General features: G+C 46.0%; 1 protein-coding gene across 1 annotated transcript in view; it reads right to left on the reverse strand.

Moving 5' to 3' along the window:
* The window catches only part of TMEM67 (transmembrane protein 67), a 58,197-nt gene that overhangs the window by 15,524 nt on the left and 22,995 nt on the right, over nucleotides 1-19,678 (reverse strand). The window contains exons 12-21 of the mRNA XM_056112678.1: nucleotides 18,766-18,922; nucleotides 18,044-18,167; nucleotides 15,522-15,627; nucleotides 11,407-11,463; nucleotides 9,715-9,813; nucleotides 6,462-6,560; nucleotides 5,708-5,794; nucleotides 4,641-4,740; nucleotides 4,405-4,544; nucleotides 1,209-1,349 (exon numbers count right to left, since the gene is read on the reverse strand). Coding sequence (XP_055968653.1) covers nucleotides 1,209-1,349; nucleotides 4,405-4,544; nucleotides 4,641-4,740; nucleotides 5,708-5,794; nucleotides 6,462-6,560; nucleotides 9,715-9,813; nucleotides 11,407-11,463; nucleotides 15,522-15,627; nucleotides 18,044-18,167; nucleotides 18,766-18,922 — 1,110 coding nt within the window. The remainder of the gene's footprint in view (nucleotides 1-1,208; nucleotides 1,350-4,404; nucleotides 4,545-4,640; nucleotides 4,741-5,707; nucleotides 5,795-6,461; nucleotides 6,561-9,714; nucleotides 9,814-11,406; nucleotides 11,464-15,521; nucleotides 15,628-18,043; nucleotides 18,168-18,765; nucleotides 18,923-19,678) is intronic.

Consider the following 19,678-nt stretch of genomic DNA (forward strand, 5'->3'; position numbering starts at 1 on the left):
TAAGTAGAACTGGAGCAATAGCACAGCAGTAGGGCGTTTGCCTTACAAGAGGCCAACATGGCTGACCCGAGTTCGATTCCTCCGGCCCTCTCGGAGAGCCCGGCAAGCTACCGAGAGTGTCTCGCCCGCACGAAAGAGCCTGGCAAGCTCCCCGTGACGTATTCGATATGTCAGACACAGTAACAACAGGTCTCATGATGGAGACGTTACTGGGCCCACTCAAACAAATCGATGAACAAGGGGAGGACTGTGACCATGATTATTTAAGTAACTATTGCTAATAAAATTTCCCCCAAAAAAATACTGTCAATTTGATGAGAATGTATTTTGCATAAGTATAAATAAGTTACAGTTATAAAAAGAAAACATTAAGGATGCCGTAATAATGATATTAGGTAAAGGTAAAGGCCCTCCCGTTGATCGTCGATTTGCTCGAGCGGGCCCAGTAACGTCTCCATTGGAGACTTTGTTGTTACTGTGTTTGGCATATCGAGGCTCTGCCGTATGGGCGAGATACTCTCGGTAGCTTGCCGGGCTCTCCGAGAGGGGTGGAGAAATCGAACTCAGGTTGGCCATGTTGGCTGCGTGCAAGGCAAACGCCCTACCGCTGTGCTATCGCTCCAGCCCAATAATGATATTATCAACAATAATAGCTTATTCCATGACTAAAAGCTTCAGAATCTAAAAGACTCTTCAAAAACCCTGTTGATAAGATAGATTATGAACTCTGAAATCAGACTGAAATCAAATTCCAGTTCTGCAATCACTCTGCATGATATTAAGCAATTTAATGTTTTTGTACCTCAGTGTCCTTATCTGTAATATAAAAACAACAGAAACATAAGAAGTCAAGGGGCTACTAAAAAGATCCAGGTTATAAAGATCAATGCACCATGACACCATATAAACTAAACGCTCCATAAGCTATACTAGTACATATGAACAATAGTTATTGTCCTTGTCACCTGCGGGCAACAGACCCCAGGAGACAGTTGATATTTAACACGATGTATCATAAACAGAATTTCAAATACAGAGAGGTAAGACAGCTTAAAAGTAAAAATCTGGGGCTAGAGCGATAGCAAAGCAGGTAGGGCATTTGCCTTGCACACAGCCAACCCGGGTTCGATTCCCAGCATCCCATGTGGTCCCCTGAGCACCTCCAGGGGTAATTCAAAAAAAAAAAAGAAGTAAAAATCTCGTGTTACTTGTAGAACGCCAATGGTGAGCCACAGGGCAGTTGACACAGCATATCTCAAAATGCGGCTGTCGGGAGCAACGTAGCTGGCAGGGCTTCTGGAAAGGCTGGAGGATGAGTCCATCAGTGCCAAGTTCTTGAACCCCACAACCTGAAATAGGGAAATATAGGAATGGACTTAGAGTTTGAAAATTTCTCTGCTCTGAAAATAAGACTTATTTCTTCCTTACCTAAAGGTAAAGGTAAAGGCCCTCCCGTTGATCGTCGATTTGCTCGAGCGGGCCCAGTAACGTCTCCATTGGAGACTTTGTTGTTACTGTGTCTGGCATATCGAATACTCTCGGTAGCTTGCCGGGCTCTCCGAGAGGGGCGGAGGAATCGAACTCGGGTCGGCCATGTTGGCCGCTTGTAAGGCGAACGCCCTACCCGCTGTGCTATCGCTCCAGTCCTACTTCTTCCTTACCTTTACCTTGATAAGTGAGAACACTGACATGTGACAAAGCAGTGCATCTAAATTCCGGTAATTACCCAGTATGGGGGGCTGGAGCAATAGCACAGTGGGTAGGGCGTTTTGCCTTGCACGCGGCCGACCCGGGTTTGATTTCTCCGTCCCTCTCGGAGAGCCTGGTAAGCTACCGAGAGTATTCCGCCCACAAAGCAGAGCCTGACAAGCTCCCCGTGGCATATTCGACATGCCAAACACAGTTAACAACACGTCTCACAATGGAGACGTTACTGGTGCCCGCTCGAGCAAATAGGTGAACGGGAGGACAGTGCTACAGTGCTACCTAGTATCTAATTACAAAGTGTACTAATAAAGAATGCTTTGCTCATTTCTCGTTGATATGAAAAATACAACCACACTCTAAGACATACCAGTACGAAGCTTTAAAAGAGTAAGATTTTCTTTAGTAAACCGGTAATTCATGAGTTTTAAAGATAAGCCAGGTACCACACAAAACAGCTTTTATACTTGAAAGCAGATGTTTTAAAATGGACTTTTGAGGAGAAGCCATGATGAAGTTTGGTCTAAAAATTATACTTTCCTCTACGCCTTTCGCCCTTGAAGAATAAAGGTTCTGCAAGTTTCATAGTAAAGAAATCTTGGGCCAGTGCAATAGTACAGTGGGGAGGGCGCTTGCCTTGCATGTGGCTGACCCGGGTTCAATCCCCAGAACCCCTCTGGGTCCCCCAAGTCCTGACAGGAGGGGGTCCCTAAGCACAGAGCCAGGAGCAAGTCCTAAGCACGACTGGGTGTGGCCCCCGAACAAAGCAAAACAAAAAAATAAAAAAGAGAAGGCTATAGGAAGTCTTTATGTTAAGGAAGTATAGCTACCATTAAATCCAATGATTCTCAAATTGATCTATAAAATAGCATTTTATGCATGGGACCCAAACTACCTAGGACCATTGGTGAAGGAGGTGACTGAAGGTGGTAACACTCTATGCCTGAAACCCTGTTATAAACAACTTTGTAGATCAAGGTCTCTTTAAATAAATAAATTATATATATATATATATATATATATATATATATATATGTGTGTGTGTGTGTGTGTGTGTATCTGGGGATTGAACCCGGGTCAGCCACATGCAAGGCAAGCGCCCTCCCCACTGTACTATTGCACTGGCCCAAGATTTCTTTACTATGAAACTTGCAGAACCTTTATTCTTCAAGGGCGAAAGGCGTAGAGGAAAGTATAATTTTTAGACCAAACTTCATCATGGCTTCTCCTCAAAAGTCCATTTTAAAACATCTGCTTTCAAGTATAAAAGCTGTTTGCTCGAGCGGGCCCAGTAACGTCTCCATTACGAGACTTGTTGTTACTGTGTTTGGCATACCGAATACGTCATGGGTAGCTTATCAGGCTTTGATGTGCGGGCGAGATACTCTCGGTAGCTTGCCAGGCTCTCCAAGAGGGGCGGAGGAATCGAACTCGGGTCAACCCGGTCGGTGTAGTATCTCACGGTGATTCAATTAAAAAAAAAAAAAGAAAAAGAAAAAAGAAAGATCTGGGCTCACTTTAGAAGCACTGAATCCATCTTCAGGGGGAGGCAAGACAGTTTGCCAGGGGCTCTGACTATAAGCCAAGTGGTCTTAAAGGCCATCCTTATCGAGAGTAAGCAAATTTTTAAAAAGCAGAAAACAGCAGGGCTGGAGAGGACAGTACGGCGGGTACAGCACTTGCCTTGCACATGGTCAACCCAGGTTCTATCCCCAGCAGCCCACATGATCCCCTGAGCCCCACCAGGAATAATTCCTGAGTACAGTGCAGAGCCAGGAGTAAGTCCTGAGCACTGTGGGGTGGGGCCCCCAAACCCTATAGAGAAACAAATAAGCATACAATAGAAAGGTGGTGGCTGGCAGCTAGCAGACGGTGAGCAAGAGCTGTTTAGGGGATTTGGAGTTGAGGTTTCATGAGGGAAGAAGACAGGCCTCTGGCGGCTGGTCAAACAGCAACGCAGGTGCAGTCAGCACCCTGAACTAGATAGAGAAAAATGTAAGACGGCGATAGCATAGCGGGTAGGGCATTTGCCTTGCACGCGGCCAAGCCAGGTTCGATGCCCAGCAGCCCATATGGTCCTCTGAGCACCACCAGGAGTCACTCCTGAGTGCAGAGCCAGGAGTAACCCCTGAGCATCGCCGGGTGTGACCCAAAAAGCAAAAAAAAAAAAAAAAAATCAGAAAAATGTAAGATGGCGAATCTCAAAGTATGTATTCCTACCACAGTTTTTTTTTAAAGCCACACCTCTGGCCAGGAGCATTGGTCTGCACCTGGAAGCTTGCCACAAGTGGGTGGGGGGCAAAGGGCAGTTAGGACAGAGAAGGGACCACTATGACAATGATATGATTGAAAATGATCACTCTGGTCATGAACTGCATGCTGAAAGGAGGGGGAGGGAGGGAGGGACAGAGGGAGGGACAGAGACAGAGACAGAGACCGGGAACACTGGTGGCAGAAAACGTGCACTGGAACAGGACGGGTGTTGGAACACTGTATGACTGAAACCCAATCATGAACAACTTTGTAACTGTGTAGCTTCAATTAAAAAAAAAAAACTTTTAAGCCACATCTTTTAGTAGAGAACAATATTTAACCCTTAAAAAACTTGTTTGTAGACCTGGAAACTTAGCTGGAGTTATACAACATCAACAGTGATGCAGTATCCTAAAGATATACACAAAAACATCCGAGAGCTCCTACCTCCAAGAAGAAGAGGACGGAAACTACTTGAAAGAGTGGATTGATTTTTCTCACAGCCTGAATTTCGTTCCATTCATTTGCTACAAAATATGTCCTCCATATGCTGACAGGAACAGTTGAACTCCGAACACCACCCTCGCCTGGGTCAGGAAGAAGTAAGTGAGCAAATGTGACTCACCTTCTTTGATCCACGAAAGCAGCAGAAGATTTTGGTAGAAACTGTTTTTGTCAGTTACCTTCAATAGCTCTGAGAACCTTTCCTTTAGGCCTCTCCCAATCGATAAAGAATATATCTATGGTAATCTGGGATATGAGCTTATGCAAAAATTGCAGAGCCTGAGAATGACAAACACAACACCCCAAAGTCCATTAAGGTTGCCTGAGAAACGAAGACTGATTAAGAAACAAACACAGTCACAGAATGCAACTTCTGCGAACAACAAATGAAGTTATGATAACATTAGGATTTCATCAAATGATCTGGAATCAACAAATTCATGGAACGTTCACATATATATTTGCCTTTCTTTCTTCCACATTTCTTTTGGCAGAAGGTCGTGTTTGGGCCACACCTGGCAGTGCTCAGGACTTACTCCTGGTTCTGTGCTCATGGATCACTCCTGGCAGGACTGGAGAGACCAAATGTGTCCCAGGATTAAACTGGGGTCAGCCACATGCAAAGCAAATACTCTGATCCATGTACTCTCTCTGGCCCCTTCCAGTGGGGCAAACGCCTCCTCTCACTCACACAAGACCCTTGCACAAGTGACTCTTGGCCACACTTTCTGAAAGTATACTTGACTTCTGAATCATCAGACTTCTTCACAAGCGAAGAAATTTTTCAACTCTAATTTACTTGTCTAAGGTTGCTTCATTCAGGATGTTCTCACTGTTTCATTTTCTGACTTTGGTACTGAAATCAATTATCTTAAATGAAATACTACTGACACACATCTGTTTCATCTATGGAAGCAGTGTGTTTAAATGTGTCAAAGAGACAGTACAGTCGGCATGGTATTTGCCTTACACTAGGCAAACCAAGCTTCGATCCCTGGCACCCCACATGGTACCCCAAGCCATACCAAGAGTAATTCCTGAGTGCAGAGCCAGGAGTAACCCCTGAGCATCACTGGATATGACCCCAAAAAGTTTTTTTTAAAAAGTAAACTTCCTCTGCAATTAGAATAATTCATGCTTTTTACAAAAGGAAGCTTTCACCAAAGATTCTAAAAGCATTTACATTTTACTGGCAAAGCTTAACAGTATGCCTTTTAAATTCAGTGACCTGTCCTTTAAAACTTACCTTTAGGGCAAAAGCACATCCCACATAAGTAACAAAACGTTCTTCCTGAGCTGGCACTGGTAGCAAAACAGAGACTGACTTCTGAGCCTTTGATAAAAAAAATCATGTTAGAAACATGATCACATATTGCCACAGGCAGTTACTAAGCCCCACGTCTGCATGAAAGAGAGCACAACAGGAATGCAGTGACAGCAGCCCCGGGAAGGGGAGCTTAGCGCTTGCCTCCATCCTTGCGGTCAAAAATATCCCAAATAGTTCCTTTAAGAAGACCACGTACATGGGGCTGGAGTGATAGTACCGCAGGTAAGGTGTTTGCCTTGCACGCGGCTGACCTGGGTTCAATTACCAGCATCCCTTATGGTCCCCTGAGCACCGCCAGGAGTGATTCCTGAGTGCAAAGCCAGGAATAAACCCTGTGCATCGCCGGATGTGACCCAAAAAGAAAAAAAAAAAAGTATATTAAAAAAAAAAGAAGACTGCTTACAGGGCTGGAGCGTACCGGTGGGTAGGGCATACAGAGGGTAGGGCTGGAAAGTACAGTGGGTAGGGCGTTTGCCTTGCATGCAGCCGACCCAGATTCAATTTCAAGCATCCCATATGGTCCCCTGACACCGCCAAGAGTAATTCCTGAGTACAGAGCCAGGAGTAACCCCTGAGCATCAACCGGCATAACCCAAAAAGAAAAAAAAAAAAAAGAATACCGCTTACCAGCTATGCAGCCATTGGCATATGCTCAAGTCAAAAACAAACTCACTTTGAAGAAAATCAGCCAATAGAGCGCTGTCCCCACGGTGATGATGAAGAAGACATTGGCGAGGTCACCCGCATAGTAGACCAAGAACTTCATGAAGGTCTGCAGTTCAGAAAGAGGGCGATAGCGGTCAGAGACTTCACCTCTTCTGTACAGTCACTTTCACTGACGTACCACCTGTCCAGTTCCTCAAGCCCAAGGGACTGTTTCTCGTCCTACGGACTGTGCACAGCGGCTTCCCGGAAACTGTTGTGTTCTTCCTATTCCCAAAGGTGCCCAGCCTTTCTCATCTTCCAGCACCTAACCAAGTCAGTTTGCTTCCAAGCTCACAACCTGCATCACAGCCCGATCTCCACCCTGCCATAGCCCCGGCCTCCGGAAAAGGAAATGACACCGCGGCCTGTCCCCTCCTGGCACGCAGAGACACCTCACCTGTGTGTGATTCCTCACCCTGACCCACAAGGCCCGCATCAATGAACTAAAGCGAGCTTTTGCTTTCTCCGTCAGTGCCGTTTATTCAATGACTACAGACCTGTACCTTTTTTGGTCTGTGTGCTTGTGTGCTGTTTTGAGGTTTCAAGGATTAAACCCAGATCCCATATATGCAAAACAGGGACCTAGCCCTGAGTCGCACCCCTGCTCCTACTCCTTCCTTTTACCTATCTCCAGTTATTCTGGGCAAAAATGGGCATTGCTTCCTCACAGATTCCTCCCGTCTGTGGACGCTGAGTCTTCCCAGTTCATTTGGGAGGTGACTGTGAAACACACAGGTAACTGCGTCTTAAGTCCCCTTCTCTGTTAGGCCTTTCCTGACTACGCAAACGGTAAATCCGGCCCCTCCCCAAGTCCTTAGCACACTGGCTACGGAATTCGGATGTCCTCCCAGCTCCAAGCATTCTCTCCGGAGCCTTTCACATTTCTTCATGAACAAAATGGAAATGCCACCTTTGCACTGGGCCATGAAGGTTAAAGTGGAAAACTTAGTTAATCTCTAACTCGATTTCATCATATGTAAAGGGGAATGGTAATAATAATGCTAATGACCTAGTAGCACTGTAGAACTGTCCTCCCATTTTTCATCGATTTGCTCGAGTAGGCACCAGTAACGTCTCACAACAAATTGTGAGACTTGTTGTTGCTGTGTTTGGCATATCAAATATGTCACGGGTAGCTTGCCAGGCTTTGCCGTGCAGGCGAGATACTCGGTAGTAATTACATAGTACTGTGAAGGTTAAGAGCATTGTACAAGTTTTTTTTAAAGTGCACAGCACAAAGGAAATGAATATTCTTTAAAGAAAAATAAAAAACAAACGAAAAAAATTAAACACAGGAAATCTCTTTGTGATTTCGAGAAAGGGAACATTTTCCTAAAGCATACTCTAAAATATAAAAATTTTCAGATGTGAGAATATCAAAAAGGAGAACTTCGGAGGTGAGCAGAGGGCTCAGAAATGGAGGCTTGAACACCAAAGGCCACAGGGGCGTGGCACTTGGACACCCCAAGCGACCAGCCTTCTCTGCACAAGAGAAACCAAAGGCCCGATCGGAAAGTGGATGCAGCTTACAAACAGAACTCACAGAAGTGGAAACCCAAAAATGAGTTCTAAAAGCTTAGAAAGAGGATCGGAGAGATAGGACACCAGGTGAGGCTTGCATACAACTGAACCAGGTTTGGTCCCCGGCACCGCTGATGATGCCCTGAGCACTGCCAAGAGTGAGACCTGAGCACCACCTGACGTTGAGTCCAAAACAGAGACAAGGGAAACTTAGGAGAAAAGAATGAGAAATCCTCGAGCAGAAACCTCTGAATGAAGCCCAGGCGTGACCTCCAAACAAAACAAGAACATAAAAATCAGACTCACAGTCCAGTGGGGAGGGCGTCTAGCCCTGGTTCAATCCCCAGGACACATAAGGGCCCCCAGGCTCTGCTGGTCGTTATCTTTGAGCACAGAGTCAGGAAGAAGTCCTGAGCACTGCTGGGTTGGCCCAAAAAACAAAAAACAAACAGAAAAGAATGAGCGAGAAATAAAAGTTAATAAATAAATATATTCAGCAATCTACCATATAGTTAATGTAAATGTTCATGCTTATTAATAATTAAATTAACAACTAAATCAAGGGGGCTGGAGCAATAGCACAGTGGGCAGGGCGTTTGCCTTGCACGCAGGCAACCCGGGTTCGATTCCCAGCATCCCATATGGTCCCCCGAGCACTACCAGGAGTAATTCCTGAGTGCATAAACCAGGAGTAACTCCTGTGCATTGCCGGGTGTGACCCAAAAAGAAAAAAAAAAAAATTAACTCAACAATGATAAATCACCAATCCCACTGGACTGGGGAAAATGCAAAGAAGGGAGACACAGCAAGTGCTGGTGAAGATGTGGGGAGCCGAGTGCACGGCCGGAGGCTGGGACAAACACAGCAGGTCGGGTGCCTGCTCGGCACGCGGGGACCGGGTTTGACGCCCGAGCCCTGCCAAGAGGAAGTGCTGAGTATGCAAAACATAAAGGTAAAGGTAAAGGCCCTCCCGTTGATCGTCGATTTGCTCGAGCGGGCCCAGTAACGTCTCCATTGGAGACTTTGTTGTTACTGTGTCTGGCATATCGAACACTCTCGGTAGCTTGCCGGGCTCTCCAAGAGGGGCGGAGGAATCGAACTCGGGTCGGCCATATTGGCCGCGTGTAAGGCGAACGCCCTACCCGCTGTGCTATCGCTCCAGCCCTATGCAAAACAATAAAAATAAAAAGAGTACTGTGAATAAAAGTGACGACAGCAATGCAGAGGGCACTGAGCATGCTTAAACCTCTCCCCGTTGTATGCCCCAAGAAACAAGGCATCGTGGGGCTGGAGCAATATCACAGTGGGGAGGACGTTTGCCTTGCACGCGGCCGACCCAGGTTCGATTCCCAGCACCACCGAGCACCACCAGGAGTAATTCCTGAGTGCAGAGCCAGGAGGAACCCCTGTGCATCGCTGAGTGTGACACACACACAAAAAAACAAGGCATCGTTTTACTCAACCTCTAGCTGTGTCTGATGAGAATGAAACAAAACAGTCAAGAGCGTCAGGGAGAGAACACAGGGTGAAGGTGTCTGCCCTGGACGGGGCGAGCACTGGTGTGTCCCCGGGGCCGGGCACTGCCAGGACTGAGCCCCAAGTACCACGAGACGCGGTCCAAGTCACCTGCCTCCCAGCAAACTCCCGAAACCTAACAGTCCAAAGACCACAGTGAACTAACGCAGCCCCCGAGATCGTACCTGCAAATCTATCATGGGACTCGCGATGCGCCTCTTCCACCCTGCTGTCCTCAGAAGAGACGACAGGACAGCCAGTCCCCCCAGCACACCCAGGGCAATCTAGAGAGAGAACAACTGAAGTTAGTGCGCTCACCCTCAGCAACAGTGGCTAGCACTGAAAATAGAAGACTCGCAAAAACAAGGTGGGGGGGTTCACTGACAGTCCCACTGGGGTCAAGGTGAAGGGACACCCAGTGGCCAAACCCAGGACAACTGGAGCAAGAAGATAAACAGCGGTGACTTGCAATTACTACAAAAACTAAAAGTTCCAAGTCCACACCGGTTTAAATGAGCAATCGTAAAGCAATCGCGCAGACAGAAAATCATCATTAGATTAACATCACAGCGCACTTTTTCGTAGGTAATAATTACCAATGAAAGCTAGAATTTGAGAAGGCAAAATGAGAAGCAGATATTTGCAAAATCTCAAAATATCCCCAACACAATTTTAGAGACACGACCAAAGTCACCAGAGCAGCAAGACACTGGGACGGGGACATTCCGAGAAGGCACAGCAGCATTAGTGCCAGGCCACACTGACCACAGGAAAACGTCGGCAAAGCCCAGGGGAGGGTCAAATAAAACTGACCAGTTACTTCTGACCTATAAGAAATATTAGGTTATGGGGGCTGGAGCAATAGCACAGCGGGTAGGGCGTTTGCCTTGCACGTGGCCGACCCGGGTTCGATTCCCAGCAACCCATATGGTCCCCTGAGCACCGCCAGGGGTAATTCCTGAGCGCAGAGCCAGGAGGAACCCCTGTGCATCACCAGGTGTGACCCAAAAAGCAAAAAAAAAAAAAAAAAAAAAAAAAAAAACCCCAGAAAAATTAGGGCCAGTGCAATAGTACAGCAGGGAGGGAATTTGCCTTGCATGCAGCGGACCGGGTTCAATCCCCGGGATACCGTATGGTCCCCCAAGCACCGCCGTGAGTAATTCTTGAATGCAGAGCCAGGAGGAACCCCTAAGCATCACCGGGTGTGACCCCAAAAAGCAAATAAATAAATAAATAAATAAAAGAAATATTAGGGTAACAGTGGCCAGTTAACTCAGCTGGTTAGAGCATAGAGCTAATAAAAATATTAGGATAATCACACTGTCCTTCCATTGTTCATCGATTTGCTTGAGTGGGCCCAGCAACATCTCCATTGTGAGACTTCTTGTTACTGTGTTTGGCATATTGAATACTCTCGGTAGCTTGCCAGGCTCTCCGAGAGGGGCAGAGGAATCGAACCTGGCTCGGCTGGGCTGGCTGTGCACAAGGCAAACGCCCTACCACTGTGCTATCATTCCAGCCCATTAGGGTAATCAAAGACTGAAAAACTGAAGATTAAAGGAGACGTGAAGATATAACGGTTGAAAGCATTATGAAACCCTGAACATAAAGCATCATGAGTCCTAAAATCAAAAAGATGATAAAAACATTTGTAAAATTCAAAGTATTTCATTAATATTAGTTAGATTAATATTATGCCAGTATTGATTTCCTGGTTTTGAACTGAACTATGGTTGTGTAAGAGGTTAATATTAGGGGAGGCTGGATGGTAGCAATATGGCAGACCTCTCCATTTGGCCAACTTTCCTGCACATCGAAACTTTTTTTTAAATTAAAAAATATGCTATGAATATTTTAATAGATTAAAAGAAACTCACATCTGTCTGGACATATGCTTCTCCTTGGTTCATTTCGTATCTGACTGAGAAAGAAACCTGATATTTAAAAGAAAGCAAGGAAGTCATATTGAAATTATTTAACACAAACCACAAAAATACACTGACAAGCTGCTGAAAGAGAAAGCCTCAGTTTCCCCTTGTTTTCTCTCTCCACGTTTCATCCCTCACCCATCAACATGACCCACATTCCATCCCCAAGGTTCTGTCTCAGTATTCCCTGAGCTTCCTGGGAACATGAAACTCTACCTTGGAGTCCAGGCTGACGGGGAACCTAAGATCACGGCAACGATGCCTGGAGATTTGTCTCACCTCGCCAGTGAGGACGGAAGCCAGTTTCTGCTGGCCACCCCCTCCCCCTTGACCTGACACATATCTCATTCCCAAAGTTCCTAGAGCTTCCCAGGACCATAGAACTCTGTCCTGGAGCTTCGGCTGGCAGGGAGACGAGGATAAGGGACAGGAATGTCCAGGGAGATGTGGGCCAGCTAGACCCCTCTGTGATTTTCTGGCGTCTTTTATAAACACCTGCCCACTGGTAAGGAACGCAAGGAGCCCTCAGGAGCCCTCAGAAACTCCCTACCTGAAAGCAGTCCACACTAAGCTCCTCCCACTCGGGGAGCTCCTTTTCTTTTCTCTTCGACTTGCCAAGAAACTTTTCTATTTCCCAGGAACTCTGAGTATTTTTTTTTCTTTTTGGGTCACACCCGGCAATGCACAGGGGTTACTCCTGGCTCATGCACTCAGAAATTACTCCTGGTGGTGCTCAGGGGACCCTATGGGATGCTGGGAATCGAACCCAGGTCGGCCGTGTGCAAGGCAAATGCCCTACCTGCTATGCTATTGCTCCAGTCCGAACTGAGTATTTTTTTTTTTTTTGCTTTTTGGGTCACACCTGGCGATGCACAGGGGTTACTCCTGGCTCTGCACTCAGGAATTACTACTGGTGGTGCTCGGGGGACCATATGGGATGCTGGGAATCGAACCCAGGTCGGCCGAGTACAAGAAAAATGCCCTACCCGTTGTGCTATTGCTCCAGCCCCTGAGTATTTTTATTACTCAATATTTTCATTCTTGAAAATATTGAAGAACCTGAGAATCATGCACGAACACAGAGACTCAGGGCTTCTGTGTCATCTGCATCTTAGTTAAGGGATTCCCACTGTCTAAACATCATGTGGGAGAATTACTCAGTTCCTGTGGGTTCCTACCACGTGTGTACAAGAGGTAAACATATTATCAATACGTTTTTTCTTTATCTTTTCTTCTAGTAAATAAAATTAAAATACACCTCCACCTGGCCAAGGACAGAAATGAACTTTCAGTGGTGTTCCTGAGATAGTACATACAGTTGTAGATTTAGGATGCAAACTTGAAACATTATCATGAAATGTTCCTTCAATGAAAAACTGGAAAAAAAATTACACTGCTAACTATATTTTACCATATATGCTGCTAAATTTTAAGACCATCAACATTATCATTTGACCCTTATTTACAGATGATTTCCTCCAAAGAATTATTAATGCTTTCAATAACTCTTTTGAGAAGCAGAGCAATAATGGTCCATCGGGTGGGGGGCTTTCTTGCTGAAGACACTGTGGGGGTGGGGAGATAAGGCGTTGACTTGCATGCCTCAGACCTCAGTTCAAATCCATGTAAGGTCCCCCACGCGTGGCAAGGGGTCACTCCTAAGCACAGAGTAGGAACAGCCCTAAGCACATAGGGTAGGGTCCAAACCATCCCCCTACCCACTTCCCTGCCCCATCCCTGCCCAAAAAAAAAAAAAAAAAAAAAAACCCGTTGAGTTGGAAGTTGCTAAAAGCAGAGAGACGAGAAAAAGTACCAAAAAGAAACTGGCCAAATAAATCATTGGGATTGAAACAAGATACTGAAAAGAAAATAAATATAACAGACAAGAAAGGCAGAAAATTAGCTTAAGAATAAGTGTGTGTGTGGGGGGGGGGGGGGAATGGGAATGACAGGATGGTGGCTGCAACCCGGTTGCATGTCGACGACCCAGATTCAATTCCTGGCACCCCATATGGCCCCCGAGTCCCACCAGGAGTGATCCCTGAGCACAGACAGGGCAGGAGAAACCTCTGAGCACCGCTGGGTGTCAGTCAAAAAACGAAAGAAAGAAAAAGAGCGGAAAGGCCTCCTTGTATGAGAAACAGGAAGAAGTGAAGGGAAGGCCAACGAAGCACAGAATTCTGTTCTGAAGTACTGAAGATGATTTCTGAGGGAATCATGTTGGACAGTTTGATCTGCTCAGTAAACCAGAAAGGAAGGTGGCGAGAGAGCAGAGGGAACTGGATATTTGAGACCAATGCAATGTTTTGCAACTGGTGTCAAGGGGAAGTTCAGAAATGATGAAAAAAAAACTGCCGATCCTGTGAGTCAACGGAACATGTGGCAGACTCTGTCACTAGAGAGTCAGAAGAACTTCTAGAAAACCTTTCAAATGTGTTGACCCTGAGTTTGGAATCTTTGGTGCAAGAAGAAAACATTTACAGAAAAGTTCCAATGGATGTATGTTACAATGAATGCACCCTTGGTGACCCAAGAACGATCACTGTGAGGAAGTTTCAACCAGGAAATCTTCAGTTGTAATCAAGCGTGTTTCTGGACTGCCTGTTCTCTTTGGAGCCTTACAAGCTCAGGCAGCGGAAACACACTCACACAAGTTAGGTAATTAAAACGGAAATACGGAATCTTTCAGAGAAAAGTTATGCTAGCTGCCTATTTTTCGTAAACAAAGTCTAAAACCAACAGTAGCCACCAAGTGCAAGTCCCACAGAGAGGCCAAGCACACTGGCTGAAGAAACCAGAATATTAAAATCTAGAGAAAGTAACAGTCGAAATTAGCTTTCTACTGTAATTTCTACTAAAATTTAGAAGTTAACTTTAAAAATCAAATATAATTAAGGTAACAATTTCTACTTAACAGTAGGAATTACTAATGAAATTACTTCTAAAAGTTAGTCTTGGAGTTAAGGAAACATCCCACAATTCTCATGTTTGCTTAAAGAGAAAAGAATATCCACTGAATTTTTATGAGGAAAAACAGATTTTTTTTTCTTCTTTTTGGATCACACCTGGCGATACACAGGGGTTACTCCTGGCTCTGCACTCAGAAATTACCCCTGGCGGTACTCTGGGATGTACCATATGGGAACCCGGGTCGGCCGTGTGCAAGGCAAACGCCCTACCCACTGTGCTATTGCTCTAGCCACAAAAAACAGATTATTAGAGAGCTACTTCTGTCCTTTCTCTCTTCCCTCTCAGCGACGCCATTGAGCGCAAAGCAGGGATGCTCTACCTGACTGGTATCAATGCAAGGAGAAGCAACGGTCTTTGCAGGCTCACTCTTTTGGTGCTCTCCCTATGCGAGCTCTTGGAACTGGGGCTCTGGAGTCCGTCTCAGCAATTTGGAGACGCCGGGGGAAGCCTAGTTGGTTGCAGCTCCAAGCTGCATCCCTCCCTTCACTTTCCAACACCAGTTAGAAAGCTGATCGCCTGAATCTCTGCCTGCTAAACACTGGCCTTATCAAACGCGCAAGGCAAGGCTAATGAAAAGAGAACACACGTGCCCACACAGAGGTTGAGCATCTAGTTTACTCAGGCAGGAAAACAAAAATCGTACTGCAACCAAGAAGGGCAGGGAGGACAGGAGAAGACGCTGTGTATCTGGGTATACTTCAGGATCCTTATCAGGAGTGTCCAGCTGCTGGGCACATGCCTGCTGAAAAACCCAATTCTCACTTATTTTACACAAAGATCCATCAGAACTCCCCTCTGACTAGTGCTGGTAAAAAAATAAACAAGACTTGACTAGATAAAGAGCAAAGTATATCTGAAACTCAGAAAAGGCCTAAGAGGGTAAGTCAGCCGTGCACACAGCTGACCCGGGTTTGATCTCCGGCACCATGTATGGTCCTCCAAGTACCACCAGGAGCAAACCCTGAGCACTGCCAGGTATGGCCCAAAACCCAAAGAAACTTTTCAAAGAAAGGAATAATAGTTTCTTGTTAAAATACAAATGGCATCAGTATTATATTAACATGCAGCTGAATATTAACGAAAAAAGAACTTACCTTCACAGACTGGCTTTTGGAATCTCTGATATCAACGTCACTGTATGCTATAGTGATTAAAGGAGGGTAGATGTTTCCAGCTCTCGTGTTAGGTACAAGATGGATGCTGTTTAAGGGAAATACAATTCCAGTTATAAATAACACCCATTTCCGCCTTTGCCAGGAATTTAACCTGGAAGGTCTTGTTGATCTCAACAACCAGTCAGTGAAAGCGGAGTATAAGTATAGATGAACAGAATGGCAACAACACAAGGATCCTAAGTGGTCAGAATTGTAAAAGTAAAATAAACTCTCTGGGACAAATCAGAAACTCTTCCTGCTCTTGGTCCTTTTGCATTTCCAGTGAAATCACTGCAGTACTGTGAGGCCTTTCAGGAACACTCAAGGGTAAGTGTGTGTGTTATCTGAGGCTGCGAGGAAGGCAAACACTACCCCGAGTTTCTAATGAGAAAGAGGAATTCACAACAAAGTAGTATCGGAGCTCTAGGACTTTTATGGCACGACTTTTATGGTGGAGTCTGTACACTCAAGCAGAAAAACGGTAAGCATCAGGGCTTGGCCTGCTGTTAACTGTTCTCACTAGCAGATCGAGGGAACGTCCAGAGTTTGCTACATTTGGATTTCAGCAAGATAATGGCCAGGGACTGGAGTGATAGTACAGGGGGCAGGGCATTTGCCTTGCACGCAGCCGACGCGGGTTCAATCCCCGGCATCCCATATGATCCCCCAGCTCTGCCAGGAGTAATTCCTGAGTGCAGAGCCAGGAGTAACAAATATCGCTGAATATCGCTGGGTGTGACCTCAAAAGCAAAAAAGAAAAAATGAATGGCCAAAGTGTCTGGACTGCCTACCCCAGAAGACTGCTACAGAAGGCAAAATGAGGCAATAGTGAAAAACACAACACATACTGAAATGCCAAACTTACAGAGAAGATGATGGTGGTTTTTTTTTTTTCTTTTTTGCGTAATGGGTCACACCCAATGATGCACAGTGGTTACTCCTGGCTCTGCATTCAGGAATTACTCCTGATGGTGCTCAGGGGACCATACGGGATGCTGGGAATCAAACCCGGGTCGGCCACGCGTGCAAGGCAAACGCCCTACTCGATGTATTATCGCTCCAGCCCTCTGGTGTTGCTTTTCTTTTAAAATTTTGTTTTCTGTTGTTCTTTGGGTCACACCTGGCAATGTTCAGGGGTTAGTCCTGGCTCTGCACTTAAGAATTACTCCCAGCAGTGCTCAGGGGACCTTGATGGGATGCCAGGGATCAAACCCGGGTCAGCTGCAAGTAAGGCCAGTGCCCTCCCTGCTGTACTATGGTTCTGGTCTCTGAGGGTGGTGGTTTTCAATGGTCTATTCCAAGACCATTGAAAACCAGATCCCAGAGGGAGAACAGTGCAGTCTCCTGCCCCCGCGCCTGGCTGTTCCTCGCCGTGGCCCCTTGGAGGGAGCGGGTTGAGCTTTCCTCCCCGCCCCGACCAGGTCTCCAGCAGCCGACGACCTCCAGGACCAGACACCACCATGCTGAGACCACTCTCCGCACACCTGAAAGTACCGGCACAGGGACAAAGCCACGTGGGTTCCGGGGCCGAGATCTCCAAGCCTACTAGGATTGGAGTTGAGCATCCTCCACCCAGATCCTCCAAATTCCAGTAGGCGGGGGTCACACCCACCAACTGGCCCCCTGGCGCTGTGTAATCCCATCAGCGGCCAAGACTCAGAGACTATAAAAACCAGATCCCAGAACCGCGCGGCCGCATTTGTGGCCGCGCGACATTTTATTATGACATCTCATTCCTACTTTGACAAACTGGCAGGCTCCCGAATGTAACCTGCCCACAGGGCAGAGTCTGGCAAACTCCCCGTGGCGTACCCAATATGCCAAATACCAGTAACAATGATGGGTCTCATTCTCCTAAAGAGCCTTGAATATAATCTCAGGGCTAGGATGAAGGAGACGTTACTGGGGCCTGCTCGAGGCAATCGACGAATAACAGGATGATCTGTGATCTGTGATCTGTGATTCCAAGACCACGTCATGAGACCAATGGAGTGGGGAAGTTGGTTAAGACCGAGTAAGGAATAAAAGGCTGCACGACACACTCCTCAGAATCACTGTTGCAGCAGGAAGAGGAATTGACCGTACGAATCAACGACGACTAAGCTACAAGAGCAACTATGAAAGCACATGACGACAGAGGAGGCCGAGCAGAGCCTGTCACCTGCGGGGCTCCGTGCGCCCACTCTGGGCCCTGGTGCCCACCTGCCCTTCCGCTCTGAGCCGATCCTGACTCGGCAGCACCAGCAGGAGGCCAGGCTGAATCCTGACAAAAGCCAAATGCTCCATCTAATTCCCTCTCCGCTGGTGTCCACCAGCCCAGTGAGACGCCGTGTAACAGCCTGCCCGTGTCGCTCCGACCCAGCTGTCCTGACTGTTCCCATCTAGCACCCCCTGGCACCCACCCCCCTCGGGCCATTTTCTCAGATACTTCAAATCTGACTTGGTAGTTGCAGACTCCTTACCTGACTGATATTTGGGTAGCGATTCGAATTACCCGCGGCTGATTTCCTAAGTCGTTCTCTCGTCCACTTAGTGCATCCACCAAGAAAATGCGCCGAGTCAGAAGCCACTTATCAGAGTTACTATCTTTATCATGAAGAGAGGAAAAAACGCATTAGAAATACTGTCCAAATGTTCCAGATGGCCCTTTATGGCTCTTGAAGATGTGAATTATCAAATTTAAAAAACAAAATTATTATATATATTTTTTTCAAAATTAGTAGATTTTAATGTAGACACAGTGATCGCAAGAACTAGTACTGCTCTAAGAGATTCCTAGCAATCATGGTTTCATCTCACCCCCAATGTCTTCTGATCGGATTTTTCATCAGTTAGCACTATTCTCCTGCAAACAGCAGAATTTTATGATATGGGAAACAAGATAAAACAAAAACCTCAAACCCTAATTTTTCCAAAAAGCAGCTCAAGGGTGTTTGAAGAAGCTCCCAGTCTGCAGTTACCAAGTTTCTCAGGACACAGGTTCGGCAATAATAAAGTTCCTTAACAATTAGTAAATATTTCCGGCTACTTATTTTTCACTTTTTTTTTTTTTGGCATGCCATTATATAAGACGAACAAGAGAGAAAAATATATGACTATTTGTATAATCTGTGACTCTGAAATTACCAAGGTTTACTTATCTTTTGATTTTGGCTCAGAGAAAGAGAGATTTGTATGGTCTCACCTTTGTTCACAAATGTTTTATGATGCTGAAGATTTAGGTTTAACACAGGCACAGCCCAGATGAACTGGTGATCATTTTCATCGGTATATTCAAAGTACACATCATAAAATATTGGCGTGGGAAAGTCAGCTAAGATCTTAGAGATTGGGACATCACACTGGAAAACAAAATTTTTAGATTTGAAATAAAAGCATCCCGACTGAAAACGAAAAATCACAAAGACCAAGACTATCTTGTTTGTTGTTTCTTGGTGTTTGAGATCAAGCCGAGGGCCTCTGCGGAGCCACATTCCTGATTACCATTGAGCTATCTTGCGAGCTCAAAGTGGTGTTTTTTTTTTTGAATTTTGTACAATAAAATACCTTCAACACACATGCACCTCCATGTGCCTTCCAAAATATTAATGTTACAATTATTTTTTAATGTAGGCCAATAAAACTAACTGGAAAACATTGCATGACAACCCAGGTGGAAGCATTCATTCTCGCCGTTAGCGGGACCGCAGTTCCTGCTTCATAGGTGCAAGGGCATGAGGTCAATCCCTGGCTCAGTTTCATTGTGTTCCCGCACCTCACTCTCCCAGCCAAGCAGTAAACTGACGGGCCGAACACAGGAGGTCAGAGGAGGGAGCAATTAAGGGAATAGTAGAAAAATGCCTTCAAAACGCCTCTCCCAAGAGGTAAGGGCCTAGTTCTTCCTCCGGATGAGCAACGCTGCATCTAAATGATTTGGCTCCTCTTAAGAGAACAGGCTGATCTCTCGCTGCTCCTTCCTAGTCCATTCGGACTCCTCTGCGTATCATCTCTATAACGTCTACTTTTACTCCTCAACCACTGTGTGCTCTGACAGTGCCAGTGTTTCTCCCCGGCACACTCTTCTTCCTGTTACCCTGGCTATCTTATAGTCACTCCTC

This window comes from Sorex fumeus, unplaced genomic scaffold, assembly GCF_029834395.1.
Source record: "Sorex fumeus unplaced genomic scaffold, SorFum_2.1 ptg000002l, whole genome shotgun sequence".
Classification (NCBI taxonomy): Eukaryota; Metazoa; Chordata; class Mammalia; order Eulipotyphla; family Soricidae; genus Sorex; species Sorex fumeus.